General features: G+C 43.6%; 1 protein-coding gene across 2 annotated transcripts in view; it reads left to right on the top strand.

Moving 5' to 3' along the window:
- Positions 1-2,513: 2,513 nt before the first annotated feature.
- Positions 2,514-17,675, top strand: part of LTN1 (listerin E3 ubiquitin protein ligase 1) — a 48,166-nt gene continuing 33,004 nt past the window's right edge. For both annotated transcript variants that reach the window (XR_004987033.1, XM_036432660.2), the window contains exons 1-7: positions 2,514-2,663; positions 7,111-7,314; positions 8,017-8,115; positions 9,698-9,928; positions 14,079-14,131; positions 15,501-15,681; positions 17,135-17,308. Coding sequence is in view for 1 of the 2 variants with exons in the window: in XM_036432660.2 (XP_036288553.1) it covers positions 2,622-2,663; positions 7,111-7,314; positions 8,017-8,115; positions 9,698-9,928; positions 14,079-14,131; positions 15,501-15,681; positions 17,135-17,308 (984 nt within the window). In the remaining variant the exon portion in view is untranslated. The remainder of the gene's footprint in view (positions 2,664-7,110; positions 7,315-8,016; positions 8,116-9,697; positions 9,929-14,078; positions 14,132-15,500; positions 15,682-17,134; positions 17,309-17,675) is intronic.

Raw genomic sequence — 17,675 nt, 5'->3', positions numbered from 1 at the left:
GGATCGAGTCTGAAACTTGACATATGACATCGACTAAAATTCAACCTGGAATCCTTCAGTCCACAGGCCAAGCTCTATCCACTGAGCCAAACCAGCTAGGGCAATAGTATTTTTAAGCAAAACAAAATTCAAAAATTATAACAATCCCACAAATCCAGATCCATTGAACTTGAAAAGTGGAAGCCAATCTTATCATCTGCACATTAATTTGATAAAAACTTACTACTTTCAGTATTTGTATAAAAACGGCTGTTACAGAGCTTTATCTGTTTAAGAAATCATGTTTCAGGTTATCGAAGAATCCAACAGTTTCTGTAAAACTGGAAGGCAGCTTAGAGTTAAGGACAGATGCTGGGAGTTAACACCTCCCCCCCCCCCACACACACACACACATTGATTACACAACCTAGGATAAACTGAGCCCGTAGAAACTCTGTCCAGGGGCACCACGAGCCTCCCACTGAAGCACAACCTAGCAAACCAGATGCCATCTGGTTCAGAAAACAAACCACTACCTATTTAACAGTAAATAAATATGCCTGGGTTGGGCTTGGTCCCTGGTGTGGGGCGTGCAGGGGGGCAATCAGTGATTCTCTCCCTCCCACTCAGAAAGCAATAAGGATATGTTAAAAAATTAATGTGGGAGATTGGTTAAAGGGATTTTAAAAGCCAAAAGAGGTAACAAAGGTCAGCACTGAAGCAGCAGCTACAATCCCTGTGATACCATTGGTATTAGCCAGTTATTGATAACAGGAGAGGAGAAAGGGAAGGCAGACTTACAGGCATGTTGTTTGGGCAGCTTCACCAGGACGCTGCAATCACACTGCCCAGGGAGCACCTGCCCATTCCTGGAAGACACAGGGAAGGGATCCAACGAAGGGAAACGGACACAGTCCGATAAGGTTGTGGTGGCCCAGGGAAGGGACTTATTTGCCACTCACACCTGGAGACAGATGGTTGGCCAGAGAGCATGGCCACTGCAAGCGTGTGGACATTTGGAAATGTATAACCCCCTAAACAGGCACTCTTCAGACTTGCTCCTCGCCATCGGTTTGGCTCTGGCCCATGTTTCCTCTATAGCCATATAAACTCATGGACTGCACCTCGTCTGCTCCAACATGGAAAGGAAACTCTGGACGCTGGCTCTGATTTAGACCTAGTGAAGCCCAACCTGCCCGTTTTCCATGACTGGACTAAGGGAAATGGGACTTTGGAAATCCAGAGGTGTAATTCTGTGAAAATAAAGTTTTCTACTATACCTCATCCTCTCATGGGGGTCTCTGGAAATGCCTATTCTAGAAGTACCCCAAGAACCCCACTTCCACGAGCAACTGGGGGAAATGAACCCCTCTCATACACTGTATCAGAGCAAGAGAAGGGAGGGGAGAAAGGAGGGAGGGAGGGAGGAAGGGGAGGGGAGAGGGAGGAAGGAAAGAAAGGAAAGAAGGAAGGAAAGGAAGAAGGAAAGCTGGCGATCAGAGTAGTTTGGAGGAGGCCCTGACAGGGCTTAGTTTAAAACCCTGAAGATAGGGTGGTGCCTGGCTGCATCTGGCTCCCAAGGGTGCAATAAGGCTGGTCTGATAGTTTACAGGGCAGGAGTCTGACCCAAGAGGCTAACCCAGTGGAGCTGTCCCTGATGTGTTCTGGTCCAGTCTCCCAGTGCCAGCTGAGGAGCCAGTCAAATAAAGGAGAGTTTGCCCAGCTCAGTGTCAAAAGGGGGAATGTGGACATGAGGCCATAACCAGCAACAGGTGCTTTTTCTCATTTTCAGATGCAAAATCACGAACTACAAGATCTGTACATTTCAAATATAACATACTTCTACAGTCACCCCCTTTTCTAAAACTGCACGTTACAGTTATACGAAGAGGTGGGAATTTAGAGGGAATATTGCTGAGAGCAGAGAGCAGTGATCGGCAAACTCATTAGTCAACAGAGCCAAATATCAACAGTGCAACTATTGAAATTTCTTTAGAGACCCGAAAACCAACTTCTGTGCTTGGGTCACTTAGTTTCAATCACACTGTATGTGGGCGCCCGCACGTGGCCCTTTGTGGAAGAGCCACACTCAAGGGGCCAAAGAGCCGTATGTGGCTTGGGAGCCGCAGTTTGCCGACCACTGGCCTATAGCACTACTTCTCAAATTTAACATGGCCTGAGAATCTTGCTTAAAATGCAGAATCTGATTTATTAGCCTGCGTTTCTAACGAACACTCAGATGATGTTGACGACTGCATTTCCAAAGGTCTCACACTGCCCTGGCCAGCCGCCCCATTGCAACCATCCTGCAGCCTCCCCTCCACCGGAACCAATCTCGCCTCCTGCAGCCCGGGAAGGGGAATCAGCGCGGCGGTCCCAGGAGCGGCTTCCTATTGGGCAGCGGTGACGTCACTCAGAGACGTGGCTCTAATTGTGAGGTGACGCGGGAGGCAGCCAGGGCCGCGGCGGGAGGCGGGGGGCGGAGGGCGGGAGCGGAAGAGGGGCGGCAGGAAGACCGGGTGGGTGGCGGAAGGGGAGGGCCCGGAAGTTGTTGTGTGACCGCTTCCGGAGGCAGGGCCGGAAGTTGTGGCCCGGCTGTGTCAACCCGGGGGCTGCGGCTGAGGGTGGCGGAGATCGCGACCATGGGCGGGAAGAACAAGCAGCGGACCAAAGGGAACCTGCGGGTGAGAGCGGGCGGCCGGCCGAGCGGGCGGCGGCGCGGCGGGGGCGGGAGCGTGACCTCCCGCGGGCGGGCGTCCCCACGGCGCGCGGTGAGCCGGGCGGAGGGCGGAGGGGTCCACGCCGGCTGCCTCCCGCGCGCCTTCCTGAATGCGGCGGCGGACGACCGGGAGGCACCTGCGGGCGCGCTGGGGCCACGGACTCCGGGGGTGGGAGGCTGCCGGACGGAGCCTGAGGGCCGGGGTCCAGGACAGGCTCTCGCCCTCCCGCCTCCCCATCCCTTCTGCAGCCGCACGGAGCCCAGATGTCCTCAACGTTTTGTTTTTATTTTGAAGATGTCCTCAATGTTTTGTTTTTTAAATACTCTAAATATAAAGAAAAGAGTACTAGGGAGTAATGTGCAAGATTATTATAACGACAACCAATATATTGGTCATCTAGACAGGTGTCAATAATTGGTCATCTTTGCTTCCTCGGTCTAAATATGTGTGTTTTGTTGAACCATATGAGAAGTATCGATACTTGCAGAAATTCAGCTCCTGAGTACTTAGTGTGAATTATAAGAATAATGCCATTCTACATAACGGCAAACAATTCTAACACAGAAAAATGTAACTTCGGTATAATACTGTTAGCTAATAGAATACAGCATTGTATTCAGATTTCTCTAGTCATCTCAATGTGTTCCCTCTCTCTCTCTCTCTCTCTCTCTCTCTCTCTCTCTCTCTCAAATCAGTAAAAACATATTTTAAAGAATTTAAGAAATAAAAAATTTAAAAAGTCAAGATCCAGCTGGAGACCACTCATTTCCATTTATTATTTAGATCTTGACAGTCTCCTGGCTTTTTCCCCATGGTGGGAGGGGTGTTCTTTTATGGCATGGACAGTTTGGAAGAGTCTAGGCCAATTGTTTTGCTTAACTTAGAGTTGTCTCCTCGTTCCTTATGATTTGATTCAAGTTAAACTATTTTAACAGGAATGCTTCCTAGATGAAGCTCTGACTTTCTCCCTGTGTCATAGCCTGTTTGTCTCATCACTGGTGGTATTTGTTTCTTCACTTGATGAAGTGAGTTTTTTCCATTGATTATCTATCTATCTATCTATCTATCTATCTTATCTATCTATCAAAGCCCAGTGACGGTTAATGGTGGAACCAGAACGACTGATCGCTATGACCGCTCTGACCAACCGGGCAGACCTTCAATGCAGGAGTTGCCCCCTGGTGGTCAGTGTACTCCCACAGTGGGAATGCTGCTCAGTCAGGAGCTGGGCTCATGGCTGCTGAGTGCAGTGGTGGCGGCGGTTGCTTCTCCTGCCTCCGCAGTAATGCTAAGGAGTGGCGAGCCAAGCAGTAAAGAGCGAACAGGCAGGCGGTTAGGAGTGAGGGGTCCCGGATTGCGAGAGGGATATCTGATGGGGCCTAAACCTGCAGTTGGACATCCCCCGAGGGGTTCCAGATTGCAAGATGACACAAGCCAGGCTGAGTGACACCCCCCTCCCCATGCACAGATTTCATGCGTTGGGCCTCTAGTTAAAAACATATTAAGTGGTAGTTTGAGACTGGGAATATCTTGTTCTCTCCCACAGACTTCCATCTAATAGTTTTAGCATTCTTTGTTAGTAATTGCTGGAATCAGTTACTGCTCTGTTGATCTAAAAACTTAGGTTTAATCTTGACAAAAACCCACATAACAAGTTAGCTACAGTTATCTCATTTTAAGAATGATGGCACTGAGGCTTAAGAGATGAATTTACCTAAGGTCATGTAACCAGGAGTTGTGGAATTGGGATTTGAGTGGCAGTCATTGATGCAGCAGAAGACCTTGAATCCTGAATGCCAGGTATTCAAAAGTGATAGACAAATGCCCCCTTTGCTCTAGTTAATCCTCACCTGAGGATATTTTTCCCGTTGATTTTTAGAGAGTGGAAAGGAGAGGGGGGAGATCAAGAGAGAAACATGGATGTGATTGGTTGCCTTCTGCATGCGCCCCAACCAGGGCTGGGGACCGAGCCTGCAACCCAGGTACATGTCATTCATTGGAATTGAATCTGAGATCCTTTAGTCTGTGGGCCAATGCTCTACCCATTGGGGAAACTGTCTAGGGCCCATTTTCTTGGTGATAGACACCAATAAGTATATAAATAATGGTAATATATTAGAGAATTACGATAGAGATATGAGTAGAGAGGAAGTGGGGGAATAGAAAAGAATGGGGATTGACTTGAGGGAGGCAAATGTTGAAAACCTGAGTGTGTTTTGAAGGAGGAGTGGGAGTTTGTCAGACAATTAAAATGTATAGGTTTTCAGGTGGAGAAAAAAGATCATGCAAAGACGCAAGTGTAATTTGTGAAAGGGCATAGTTTATTCAGGGACCCTTACCTTCATTTTGTGACTGGAACATACATTGTGGCGATCAGTTGAGGCAAAGGGAGGAAAGAGGGCAGATCATTTCTGAACTGGTGAGACCAGCCGGGGAAAGGTATGTTCTGAGTTTGGTGTTTAAACTGTAGACGCAAGTTCACCACTTCAAATACTTTGTTCTCTCCCACAAACTTCCATCTCCTAGTTTTAGCATTCTTTGATGATAATTGCTAGAATCAGTTACTGCTATGGTGGTCTAAAAACTGGAAGACAAGCACAAAAGAGTGAAGTAGGTATATGAGAAAGTTAACTGCTGGAAATAAAATCAGGTTCTTGTTTTTTGAGCTGTGGGTATAAACATCTGACATACAATAGAATAATTAAAAAGATACAGTAACTGTATTTCAAACTCAAAGTAGACATTGAGTAAAAAATACAATCAGAGCATTGAACTAATTTGTTACTTTTAAATTGGAAACTAGAAATGGGATACCTTTTCTCCCACGCCCAGTTATCACTGTCCAGCTCCGATAATTGAGGTCAGTTCAGAATTCAGCCTTGACTCCTTTAGCTTTTAGCAATAATTAGTTTTTTATACTAGTACTTCATTCTGTTTTATAATAAAGCTGTTTACAAATGGGGTTATAGATATTGTAAAATTCTGATGTCCCAGAATTGTATTTTAGTTCACTAACTTTCTTTGTAGCTTTTTGTTCATGTGTCAATATTGAGAAAGACAAATTGAATAGCGTTCATTTTAATAAGGTTTTAAAGTAGAGAACCTTTGTTGCAATTAGTCTTAAATGCTGCTATTTTGAAAAAATTTAATTCAGGCCATCATTTCCATTTCTGGTCACTCACTTTAGTTTAGAAAGTAATCCAGATTATTCCTTGACAAATAAGTTCTCCCTGCACACTTTTGTTAAGTACGGGCAAACTGAATCACATTTGATAGCCCTGTTTGAACATTCTTTTAGAGAAATAAGAAGCAGATAAGTTTAGAGGGATTGTAATGTCATCCTGGGCTTTGAACTGAGGCATTTTCCTATTTGATGACACCATATGAATTTCTTTCAACAGTTCAGATATTTTCTTTCTGTCACAACTAATCCCTTAACATTTAGTGCTGAGAGACTACCACTTTGTGTGACAGTCAAGCAGACCACTGATTATGGTTCAAAACAAAATAATGTATCTTATGATAATCGTATTGATTTTTATGTCCATAATAATGTAATTTGTAACCATTTTGAGTTAATTTTACATTACACAGTATACAAGTGTATATACATATTATTTATAAAAACATTGGAAGTAAAACATTCGATAAAACAATACTTGGGCTTACCATTCGTGATGCATTCTCTGATTTTTTTTAAATTTTTTTTATATATATATTTTATTGATTTTTCACAGAGAAGAAGAGAGAGGGACAGAGAGTTAGAAACATCGATGAGAGAATCATCGATCAGCTGCCTCTTGCACACCCCCTACTGGGGATGTGCCCGCAACCAAGGTACATGCCCTTGACCGGAATCGAACCTGGGACCTTTCAGTCCGCAGGCTGATGCTCTATCCATTGAGCCAAACCGGTTTCCGCCGATTTTAAATATTTTAATCTATGTCTTTAAAATAATGTCATGACTCATTAACTTTGATATTATGTACCCAGTTTAAAGAACGTTTTTCTGATGTTTAGGAAACCAGGAAATAGCTCCTAACACATTGTGGACCAGTAGTTTTATCGCTAGAGCTACACAGTGGCCAGATAAGTTTCTATTGAATGAGTACAAAAGACATTTTACATAAATGTTCTTCCAAGCTAATATCTTTTTAAAATATGATACTTTGTAAAGCACTGTATAATATGAAAACATGAGAAATCTCATGATCCGTCCGCAATGCGCTGAGATCATTACTAAGACCCTCTTGGTGATGGAAACATTCACCCTTGGGGACATTGCTAAAATGTAGTAGTTCTCAAATAAAAGCTTGTTTTTCCATGGCAATTACCAAGGATGACTCAAGAACTCAAAGTTACATTTGACCTCTTCCTGGACTCTGACATTTTTTCTCTCTTTTCTTATCAGCCTTCAAACAGTGGCCGAGCTGCAGAACTTCTAGCTAAAGAACAGGGAACTGTGCCTGGATTCATTGGTTTTGGAACATTTCAGAGTGACCTGGGCTACGTTCCTGCCGTTCAAGGAGCTGAGGAAATAGACAACCTTGTGGATTCTGATTTCCGAATGGTGCTGCGGAAACTTTCTAAGAAAGATGTCACCACGAAATTAAAAGTGAGATTTCTTGTTTCCATGAAAATGATGAAGATAATCCTTTTATTTTTTATTATTTTTTTAAAATACATTTTATTGATTTTTTACAGAGAGGAAGGGAGAGAGAGCTGGAAACATCAATGAGAGAGAGACATCCACCAGCTGCCTCTTGCACATCCCACACCAGAGATTTGTCCGCAACCAATGTATATGCCCTTGACCGGAATCGAACCTGGAACCTTTCAGTCCGCAGACCGACGCTCTATCCACTGAGCCAAACCGGTTTTGGCAATAATCCTTTTATTAAGATATCATTGGCATGTTTCATGTAGAGAGAAATGAATCATCGCTAGTAATTTTTTTCTCTGTTGCACTTTTTTCTGACACACAGACTTAAGCGTAGTTTGCACTTGCCTTTTAGTTATAAATCAGTGTGCTGCTCTGCACTTTTTGGAGCCACTTTGGCTTTCTTGCTGTATTCTTTTTATCCCATTAGAGAATGTAATTTAATCCTGTGTATTTATCTTTTTTAAAACAACTTAAAGTTTTTTATCATACTAGCTTGTAAAGGAACTCTTTATATTAGTCCTATGTACCAGCACAAATAGAAACAATGTATTCTCCCATTAAATAAAACAGATGAAGCTTCTAGAACAGAATGAATGTAATAAAAAGCCAATATTATGGCTATTGATCCTTAACAATGCTAATAATTTACTTCAGGCTATGCAAGAATTTGGAACTATGTGTACAGAGAGAGACACAGAAATTGTAAAAGGAGTTCTTCCATACTGGCCAAGAATTTTTTGCAAAATTTCACTTGTAAGTATCCAGACTTTACTGGCTTACTTCTGTTGTATTTTTTTTTTTTAATTGACTTTTAGAGAGAGGAAGGCCTTGAAGGGAAGGAGGGAGGTCCAGAGGGAAGGAGGAAGAAATAGAGATAGATCAGTTTGTTGTTCCATTTATTTATGTGTTTACTAGAGAACTGGTGCACAAATTCATGCACAGGTGGGGTCCCTCAGCCTGGCTGGCAATTGGGGCAATCAGGGTTGGCCAGCTGGGGGGAAAGACTGCAGGAGGTTGGTCGGCCACAAAAGGTTGGGTGTGGGAGTGCACTGACCACCAGGGGCCAGCTCCTGCATTGAGCGCCTGCCCCCTGTTGGTCAGTGTGCATCGTAGGACTGGTCATTTGGTCGACTGGTCATAACAGTTGCTTAGGTTTTATACATGTAGATAGATTGTTTGACTCATACATGTGCCCTGACTGGGGATTGAACCCACAACTTCGGTCTTTCAGGACAACACTCTAACCAACTGAACTATCCTGCCAGAGCAGTTGCATATTTTTTAAATCTAAATTATAGAGTCTGTAATGTTTATAGTACATTTTTGGTAAGGATTATGAAATGTTACACTAATTGGATCTTAATTACACGTTGTATGACGTGTATAGGGAGTCTGTGTTTTCAAAAGTTAGGTTAGAATTACTCAAATGCTTTCCAGTCACAATAAATTTGGGTAGTTTAATTTCTGTGTATATTTGATGCAGAAGAATGAGAATCAGTAAGGCCCACAAAATCATTTGGTCTGGCCCTGCCAAAGCATTAGTGGTGAGTTAATTAAATGTTTGACCAAATATAGCAGGCTAATTTTTAAAAATATATATTTTATTGATTTTACACAGAGAGGAATTGAGAGGGACAGAGAGTTAGAAACATCGATGAGAGAGAAACATCGACCAACTGCCTCTTGCACACCACTGAGGATGTGCCCGCAACCAAGGTACATGCCCTTGACCGGAATTGAACCCAGGACCTTTCAGTCCGCAGACCGACGCTTTATCCACTGAGCCAAACCGGTCCCGGCTACTTTTTTTTTTTTTTTTTTTAATATATTTTATTGATTTTACACAGAGAGGAAGGGAGAGAGATAGAGAATTAGAAACATCGATGAGAGAGAGTCATCGATCAGCTGCCTCCTGCACACCCCCTACTGGGGATATGCTCGCAACCAAGGTACATGCCCTTGACCGGAATCGAACCCGGGACCTTTCAGTCCCCAAGCCGACGCTCTATGCATTGAGCCAAACCGGTTTCGGCCCGGCTAATTTTTAAGTTGATAATTTTGTATGACCCTCCAATGATGTCATAAATATCCAAATGGCCCTTGTCAGGAAAAAAGTTCCCCACACTTGGGTTAAGGCCTAGCCTTGGCTCAGTCTTGAATATAGTTCTTATGTCTTTGGGAGAAGGGAAATAAATTAATTACTTCACATAGTTGCTATTGTTTAGTTCTGTAAATAGTTGAATTCTTATTAAGGGGTCGTCATAGCATGTACAGAATTATGTATATTTATTTTAATGAGTTAGATCTATTTTAAACCATCTTATGTTTTCAATAGGACCATGACCGACGGGTTCGAGAAGCCACACAGCAAGCTTTTGAAAAACTTATCCTCAAAGTTAAGAAACACTTGGCTCCTTATTTAAAAAGTTTAATGGGCTATTGGCTCATAGCACAGTGTGATACTTATGCACCAGCCGCGTCCGCAGCAAAAGATGCCTTCGAAGCAGCCTTCCCTCCCAGCAAACAGCCTGAAGCCATAGCATTCTGTAAGGATGAGATCACAAGTGTAAGTTCTTGCCACTCTGTTTTTTATGTATTAAAGTATTTAAGGTGACAGCTTTTTTTTTTCCCCCCCAGTGACAGCTTTCTTACCTAGCTTTATGAGGGAGTATGTGTGTGGAATCTTTCCAACAGAAAATTATCATTAAAAATATATATGTGTGTGTATGTATTTGTGTGTGTGTGTGTGTGTGTGTGTATACACACATAGGTATATGTTCTTATTGATTTTTTTTTTTTAGACACAGGAAGGAAGAGGGATAGGAGACAGAAACATTGATGAGAGAGAAACATCCATCGCTGCCTCCTGCATGCTCCCTGCTGGGAATCCAGCCTGAAATACCCGTGCTTGTATCCTGCCCAGGATCAAACTGGGAACCTCTTGGTTCACCCACTGGGCCACAGCGGCTGGGCAGAAGATTGTTTAACACAACTATTCATGTTGCATTTTAAATGTGATTAACACTGGTCAAAACCAGTTTGGCTCAGTGGATAGAGCATCAGCCTGTGGACTGAAAGGTCCCGGGTTCGATTCCGGTCAAGGGCATGTACCTGGGTTGTGGGCACATCCCTGGTGGGGGGTGTGCAAGAGGCAGCTGATTGATGATTCTCTCTCATCGATGTTTCTAACTCTCTATCCCTCTCCTTTCCTCTCTGTAAAATATCAATAAAATATATTTTAAAAAAGAAAATAAAATAAATGTGATTAACACTGGAGACCCGGAACATGAAATTTGTGCACAGACAGGGTCCTTAGGCCTGGCTGGCATTCAGGGCCCATTGGGGCCTCCCAGCTGCCAGCCGGGGCCTGCCTTTGCTTCACACGGTCAGTGCACGTCACAGCAAGCGATCGAACTCCAGGTCGCACGGTCAAATTCCCGAGGGGACAATTTGCATATTAGCCTTTTATAAGCAACCATTACAACTGGTCAACCTAATGGCTGGTTGCTATGACGCACACTGACTACCAGGGGTTAGATGTTTAATGCAGGAGCTGCTCCCAGTGGTCAGTACACTCCCACAGCCAACCTTCACGGCCGACCAACCTCCTGCGGTCCCAAACCCTGGCTGACTGGCCCAATCGACCCCTGTTGGGACTGGGCGAGATGGCCCTGATCAGCCCAATCACCGGCCAGGCTGAGGGACCCCACCCATGCACGTATTCGTGACTCTAATATAAAAAAAGAGTGCATCTAAAAATTCAATCTAAACTTCCTTCCCCCGTATTTCCATGTTAACACATGTTTACATATCTACTTCATTCTTTTTTCTGGCTCTCTGCTATTCCTCTGTATGGATATATGGCAGTCCAGGTAACTTTTAAAATATACATGTGTAGTTTTACTGCAATATTTTCAATATAACAAACACTGCTTTAGTGGACATTCATGAGTAGATCTCTTCCCACTTGTGGGGGTGATAACTGTCAGGACTTTGAGTCATCATTTGTTGGGTCAAAAGATATGAACATGTAAAATTTCTTTCTTTCTTTTTTTTTTTTTTAAATATATTTTATTGATTTTTTACAGAGAGGAAGGGAGAGGGAGAGAGAGTTAGAAACATCGACCAGCTGCCTCTTGCACACCCCCTACCGGGGATGTGCCCGCAACCAATGTACATGCCCTTGACCGGAATCGAACCTGGGACCTTTCAGTCCGCAGACCGACGCTCTACCACTGAGCCAAACCGGTTTCGGCTGAACATGTAAAATTTCTATAAGTATTGGCAAATTACCCTTCAAATTGCTATACGCATCTAGACTCCTGAAAGTTTCTTCATCTCCCGGCCCACACTTTGCCAACTGGTATCAGCCATAATTTCTGTGGCTTTCAGTTAGTCTGCATCTAGTACTGTTTTCCTTTGTCCCCCCTTCTATTCCTGAAATACGGATTAGAAAAACAGATGATCAGCCTTCTCAATATTACATGAAATAGAAGTAGATGGACTGTGAGTGAGAGGGAGTTGAGGATCTAAAAAATGTGTACTTCTGTTCATTCCCTTATGCAGTGCTCCTGGGTCTTCAGAGCCCATGTCTGTCCTCCTTCCCTCCCTGCTCCCATCAATCAGCCAGCCTTCCTGTTGTCTCCCCTCCTTGCTACAACATGGACTCCAGGGCTCTTCCTGGCTGGTCCTCTCCCAACTCCTCTCCCACAGGCACACTTCTGCAGCCTCCTTCCCCAGGAGGGTCTCAATCCTGCCAGGCTCCATTTCTCAGTTTGTGCCACGCTTGTCTTTCTAGGGGAGAGGATTTGTACCTTCAATCATCTCAGGGAGTTCTCTAAGCCAACCACAAGGCAAGAGTCGCTTGTTTATGTAAATATCAAGTGGTGCCTGTTATGAAAGTGAAGTGTCATGAGTCTGGACACTATGAGTTTTAGAAAATGCACCCTTGCTGGTTTGCTCAGTGGATAGAGTATCGGTCTGTGGACTGAAGGGTCCCGGGTTTGATTCCGGTCAAGGGGACATGCATCCCCACTGGGCTTGATTCCCAGTGAGAGGCGTGCAGGAGGCAGTCAATCAATGATTCTCATAATTTTTTTTTTTTAAGATTTATTTATTTTTATTTTATTTTATATTTTATTGATTTTTTACAGAGAGGAAGAGAGAGGGATAGAGAGTTAGAAACATCGATGAGAGAGAATCATCGATCAGCTGCCTCCTGCATACCTCCCACCGGTGATGTGCTGCAACCAAGTGTATGCCCTTGACCGGAATCGAACCCGGGACCTTTCAGTCTGCAGGCTGACACTCTATCCATTGAGCCAAACCGGTTTCGACCTCTCTCATAATTTTTAAAATATATATGTTTTTTCAATTTTAGAGAGGAAGAGAGAGGGAGAAAGAGATAGAAACATCAATGATGAGAGAAAATTACTAATTGGCTGCCTCCTGCACACCTCACACTGGGGATTGAGCCCGCAACCCCGGCATATGCCCAGACAGGGAATCGAACCTTGGACCCTTCAGTCCTCAGGCCGATGCTCTATCCACTGAGCCAAAATGGGGAGGACTTTTTCTTATCATTGATGTTTCTATCTCTCTTTTCCTTTCCCTTCTCTCTGAATTCACTAAAAATATATACAATAAAAATAAGTTTAAAAATGTAAAAAAAGTTTAAGAATAAGAGTTTTAGAAAATGGATTTTGAGATAACTGATTGGCTGTTCATGGTGGTGTGTGTGTTTGTGTGTGTGTGTGTGTGTGTGTGTGTGTGTGTGTGTGTGCTGGCTTTTTGTGGAACCTGTGAGTGATTTCCTCCATGTTACTTTCCCCTCAGCTTCTGTCACAGTTCATTGCAGGTACAGGTTTGCACTTTGTTCCAAAGACAAAGCCAACTTATTAGAGGGGAGTTAGACAAATGAAAGTCAAAATGCCAGACTTAGACGGTACATGATGTGCATTCTAGTTCCCCAGTTCAGGTCTCGGAGATTCTGTCTGCAGATCGTGTGTTGTGCTGCCTGTAAAAGGGAGGGCCTGGGGACACCATTTGTTCAGGGCCCCTCTCCCATCAGTAAGGTGTGTGACCCCAGGCGACTTGCTATCCCTCCGTTTCCCAGTCTGTCACCATGGGGATTGTCCTCCATTAAGAAGTTGTGAGGACGGAGGGAGGTGAGGCAGGAAGTGTGCTCCGAGCATTGCCTGGCATGTGGGAATGCTCAGCTAGTGTCGCGTCTGTTGGTGCTGGTGAAACTGACACGGAAGCCTGTTCCTCGCTTGTGCTGGGCCCAGAAGGAGGCAGACGCACCCAGCATTTCCGACAGGAGCTAGACTTGCCTGTGACGGGGCAGAGCACAGCCGTGTTCTTCTCTGAGCAGGGAAGCGCTCAGAGGGGAAGGGGAGCAGGGCCTGATTCTCCTAAGTACTGACAGGGAGTCCACGCCCTGCACCACTCGGCACGCCGGACCGAGAAGCCAGGGCAGGAGTGTCTCGGGGACACTTTCTCCTGATGGAATCGGCAGGTGTTTGGAAAAGTAACCCCAGCAGCAGCCAGTCTTGGGGATGATGGGGAAAGAAAATAAGTAAATTTAAACCTTTAGCTTTGCTGCTTAATGTAGCTTCTTTGTGGGGCGGGGAGACCTGTTGAGGTAGGGTGAGGTTAGGCTCTCCCTGTTACTTTCAATTCAGTGGCATCTCAAGGCTCCGCTTGTCCCCCTGCAGGTGCTGCAGGACCACCTGCTAAAGGAAACTCCCGACTCCCTCAGTGACCCACAGTAAGTTGTACGTGTAACTCACGTTAAGGACTGTCTCACTCCTGGGTTATAAGGTGACATGTGTAAAGGGGTGCTGCATGCAGAGATGAAAATGGACTGGAGCCGAAACCGGTTTGGCTCAGTGGTAGAGCGTTGGTCTGCGGACTGAAAGGTTCCAGGTTCGATTCCGGTCAAGGGCATGTACATTGGTTGCGGGCACATCTCCAGTAGGGGGTGTGCAAGAGGCAGCTGGTCGATGTTTCTCTCTCATTGACGTTTCTAGCTCTCTATCTCCCTTCCTCTCTGTAAAAAATCAATAAAATATATCTTAAAAAAAAGAAAATGGATTGGAGTGCTGTGGCAGGTACTGTCCTCGGTGCTGCTCCCTGTGGTCCATCCTGCTGGGTGAGGTGCATGATCTGGGAGCCACATATTTGGTTTGTTTACAAAGAGATGCTTTTAGGTTTTTCCCACATTCACTTCTTTTTAAAAATAGATTTTTTTTTTAAGTATATCTTTTATTTCAGAGAGAAAGGGAGAGAGAGAGAGAGAGAGGGAGAGAGGGAGGGAGGGAGGGAGGGAGGGGGAGAGAAACATCAATGGTGAGAGAGAATCATTGATCGGCTGTCTCCTGCACATCCCCACTTAATAATCTTGCCTGCAGTGTGGGCATGTACCCCTGACCGGAATTGAACCTGGGACTCTTCAGTCTGCAAGCCGATGCTCTATACACTGAGCCAAACTGACTAGGGTGAAAAAATATATATTATTGATTTTAGAGAGAGGAAGGGAGAGGGATGAGAGAGAGTCATCAATTGATCAATCGGCTGCCTCCTGCACACTCCCTCCTGGGGATCTAGTCCAAAACCCAGGCATGCGCCCTGGCTGGGAATCGAACCAAGACCCCCTGGTTCATGGCCTAATGCTCAGCCACTGAGCCACACTGGCCAGGCCACATTCACCTTCTGACAGTCCTAGCAGGAACCATTCTGTGGTCTGGCTGAAAATCGTTAGAGACTGTGAATAGTTTTACTGAAATAGTAGTAAAATGTTCCCTTTACTTTTCTTACGTTTTAATCACACTGTTTGAGTCTGTCAGGAAGGGAATCTTAGACGCAGTGACACCCGCCCCCGAGGCTCATCCCATTGCCTGCTGCCGAGAGCAGTGGACTTGTGCACGTCCCCAGCTGTGGCTCTCATCACTGCCACCTGTTCTGTGAAAGCTGATTGGAATTCGTGGATGTTTGTATTTTGAGGAGGGGTTGGCATAGGAAGAATAGAATATAGAAATAAAGCAACTGTGGTAGGCATTTAAAATAGAAGATATTTAAAGTATGTAGTTTGGCTTATATTTAATCATTAATCATATTTATTTTCTTTTTACAATAAGAACTGTTCCAGAGGAAGAGAGAGAAGCTAAATTCTATCGGGTTATAACCTGTTCCTTATTGGCATTAAAGAAATTGCTTTGCCTCTTACCTGATAATGAACTTGACTCCCTGGAGGAGAAATTTAAGTCTCTTCTATCACAAAATAAATTTTGGAAGTATGGAAAACACAATATACCTCAGGTATCTTAATCTTTTTTATCTTAAGACATTTCTCTGATTTATTTTTTCCCTCTGAACTTGCTAGTTTATGTTTATGCTTTATGTGTATTGTTTATGTTTAAAACTCTACAAATGCGTCTCTGTGGTGGCACTGAGTCACCTCTCTTACCAGATGTCACTATATTTTCTTTTTGTTATTTCCTATTTGGGCGTCAGCGTCAAAGTGAACTGTCGTCCTCCTCACTCCTGGCACCTTACCATTGTGGGGCACAAAGCTCTTCTGGTGGCACATGTTCATTCTTCCCTTTCCTTTGTCTCCGCCTCCGCCCGCTGACCTTCTAAATGTGCTCACATGGCGTCGTGTTACATTCCTTTCCATTTACTGCTTTTTACTTAGTACTTTAAAAAGTATTAAAATGCTTTACACTCATCATGTTCCTAGATGTGTATGTGGCCATGGCTTCTGAAGGCTGAGTAGTTTTCAGAAGGGGCCTCCACTCCATTTATCTTCCCACCCCTCACAGCTCTTCATGCCTGTATCCTCAGATCTGTGAGCATTTATTTTTCCGAAAACCTCATTTGCTGAGTCGAGAGAAAATGCATATGGACTCGGGCTGGAGTGCTCACTTGAACGGCTGTTATGCTGGACTGGACCATCAGTGCATGCAGAGTCCTGCTCATCTCTGGTCTAGACTCGCAGCTTCCTCGTTGTCACCTGAGCAATAGCAGTTCAGTGACTCTAACTTGAGTTACTCCGCTATGTGACGCTCTGTTGATGGTGCTGTGTGTGTGGTTCTAATCTGCTTGTTGACATCTTTTCTTGCTTAGGATGTGCTGTTTTCATCCTCTTTGTGTGTCTTACACTCTTGTTGGTGTTTTTCTTTTTGTCTTTTCAAGCTACTTGGATAATTTTTTTTTGAACTGAGCTTTAAATAATTATGTATTTATTTTTAGATTAGGAATTGTATTTGCTTATTTTTCAGATCTGTGCCTTTTCTAATAGTCCTTCCTCTCAAATTTCTTAAACTTTTGTTAACTGTAATAAGGATTGTTGGTATGGAGTTTGTAACTGATAATTTTAAGATTTAAAGTCTCAGATCTCTGTGTTAACTTTGGTTTCTAGTGATAGTGGCTCTAGGTATCTTGTTTTTGTCTGATTCTGTGTAACATTGTGCTGCTAGCAAGTCTGTAGGAATAATCCATGGCCCCAGTGAAGGGTTCTGCACTTAGCTCTGATTTGCTTCAGCCACAGAAACAGGAAGTTGAATTCTTTCTACCTACATTTTTGGCTTGCTTATTCCTAGTGGCTTCTCATTCATTCCATACTCTTAAAAATATTATTTGACATATTTTTCTAGTTTTCATTTTATTAATGGGAAGGTTATGAGTAACCTATCTGTCCTTAACAATGAATAAAAGCCTATCCTAGTTTTATTTTGCTTGAATTTAATTCAACTTCTGTGTTTTCTTTTAGATCCGCTCAGCTTACTTTGAGTTAGTTTCTGCTTTGTGCCAGCGTATTCCACAGTTGATGCAAAAGGAAGCATCAAAAGTGAGCTCGTCTGTTCTACTTAGCATTGATGACAGTGACCCCATTGTCTGCCGTGCTCTCTGGGAAGCTGTACTTTATACACTTACAACTATCGAGGTACGTAGGAGAAGCACATTTAGTACACCCAGGAACACTTGTCTTGGAGAGAGCTTCTAGGTTATAATATCTGAAAGTTATTGGAAAAAAGCTTCTTGGAAATAAAATATTTAATCCAAATCTTGTGTAAATCATAAACTGATTATAAAATGGCAAAGAGTTTTATTTACTTTCGTTTAGCCATCACTCATTCTTATGTGGCTCATTGAAGCAAGCATATCTGAATCTTATATTTAAGACTAACTATTGCTGTTATTTTGAGAATGCAGCTTTTATAGAAATATTTTAATTGTAAGTAGTTATTTCTGGTGAATATTTTTTGGAAGCATGTAGGATACATGATACTATATGTAATAAATTTCTTATA

The sequence above is a fragment of the Pipistrellus kuhlii genome, unplaced genomic scaffold (assembly GCF_014108245.1).
Source record: "Pipistrellus kuhlii isolate mPipKuh1 unplaced genomic scaffold, mPipKuh1.p scaffold_m20_p_115, whole genome shotgun sequence".
Classification (NCBI taxonomy): Eukaryota; Metazoa; Chordata; class Mammalia; order Chiroptera; family Vespertilionidae; genus Pipistrellus; species Pipistrellus kuhlii.
Note: the sequence above shows the minus strand (reverse complement) of the source record. Positions and strands in the feature narration are given on the sequence as shown.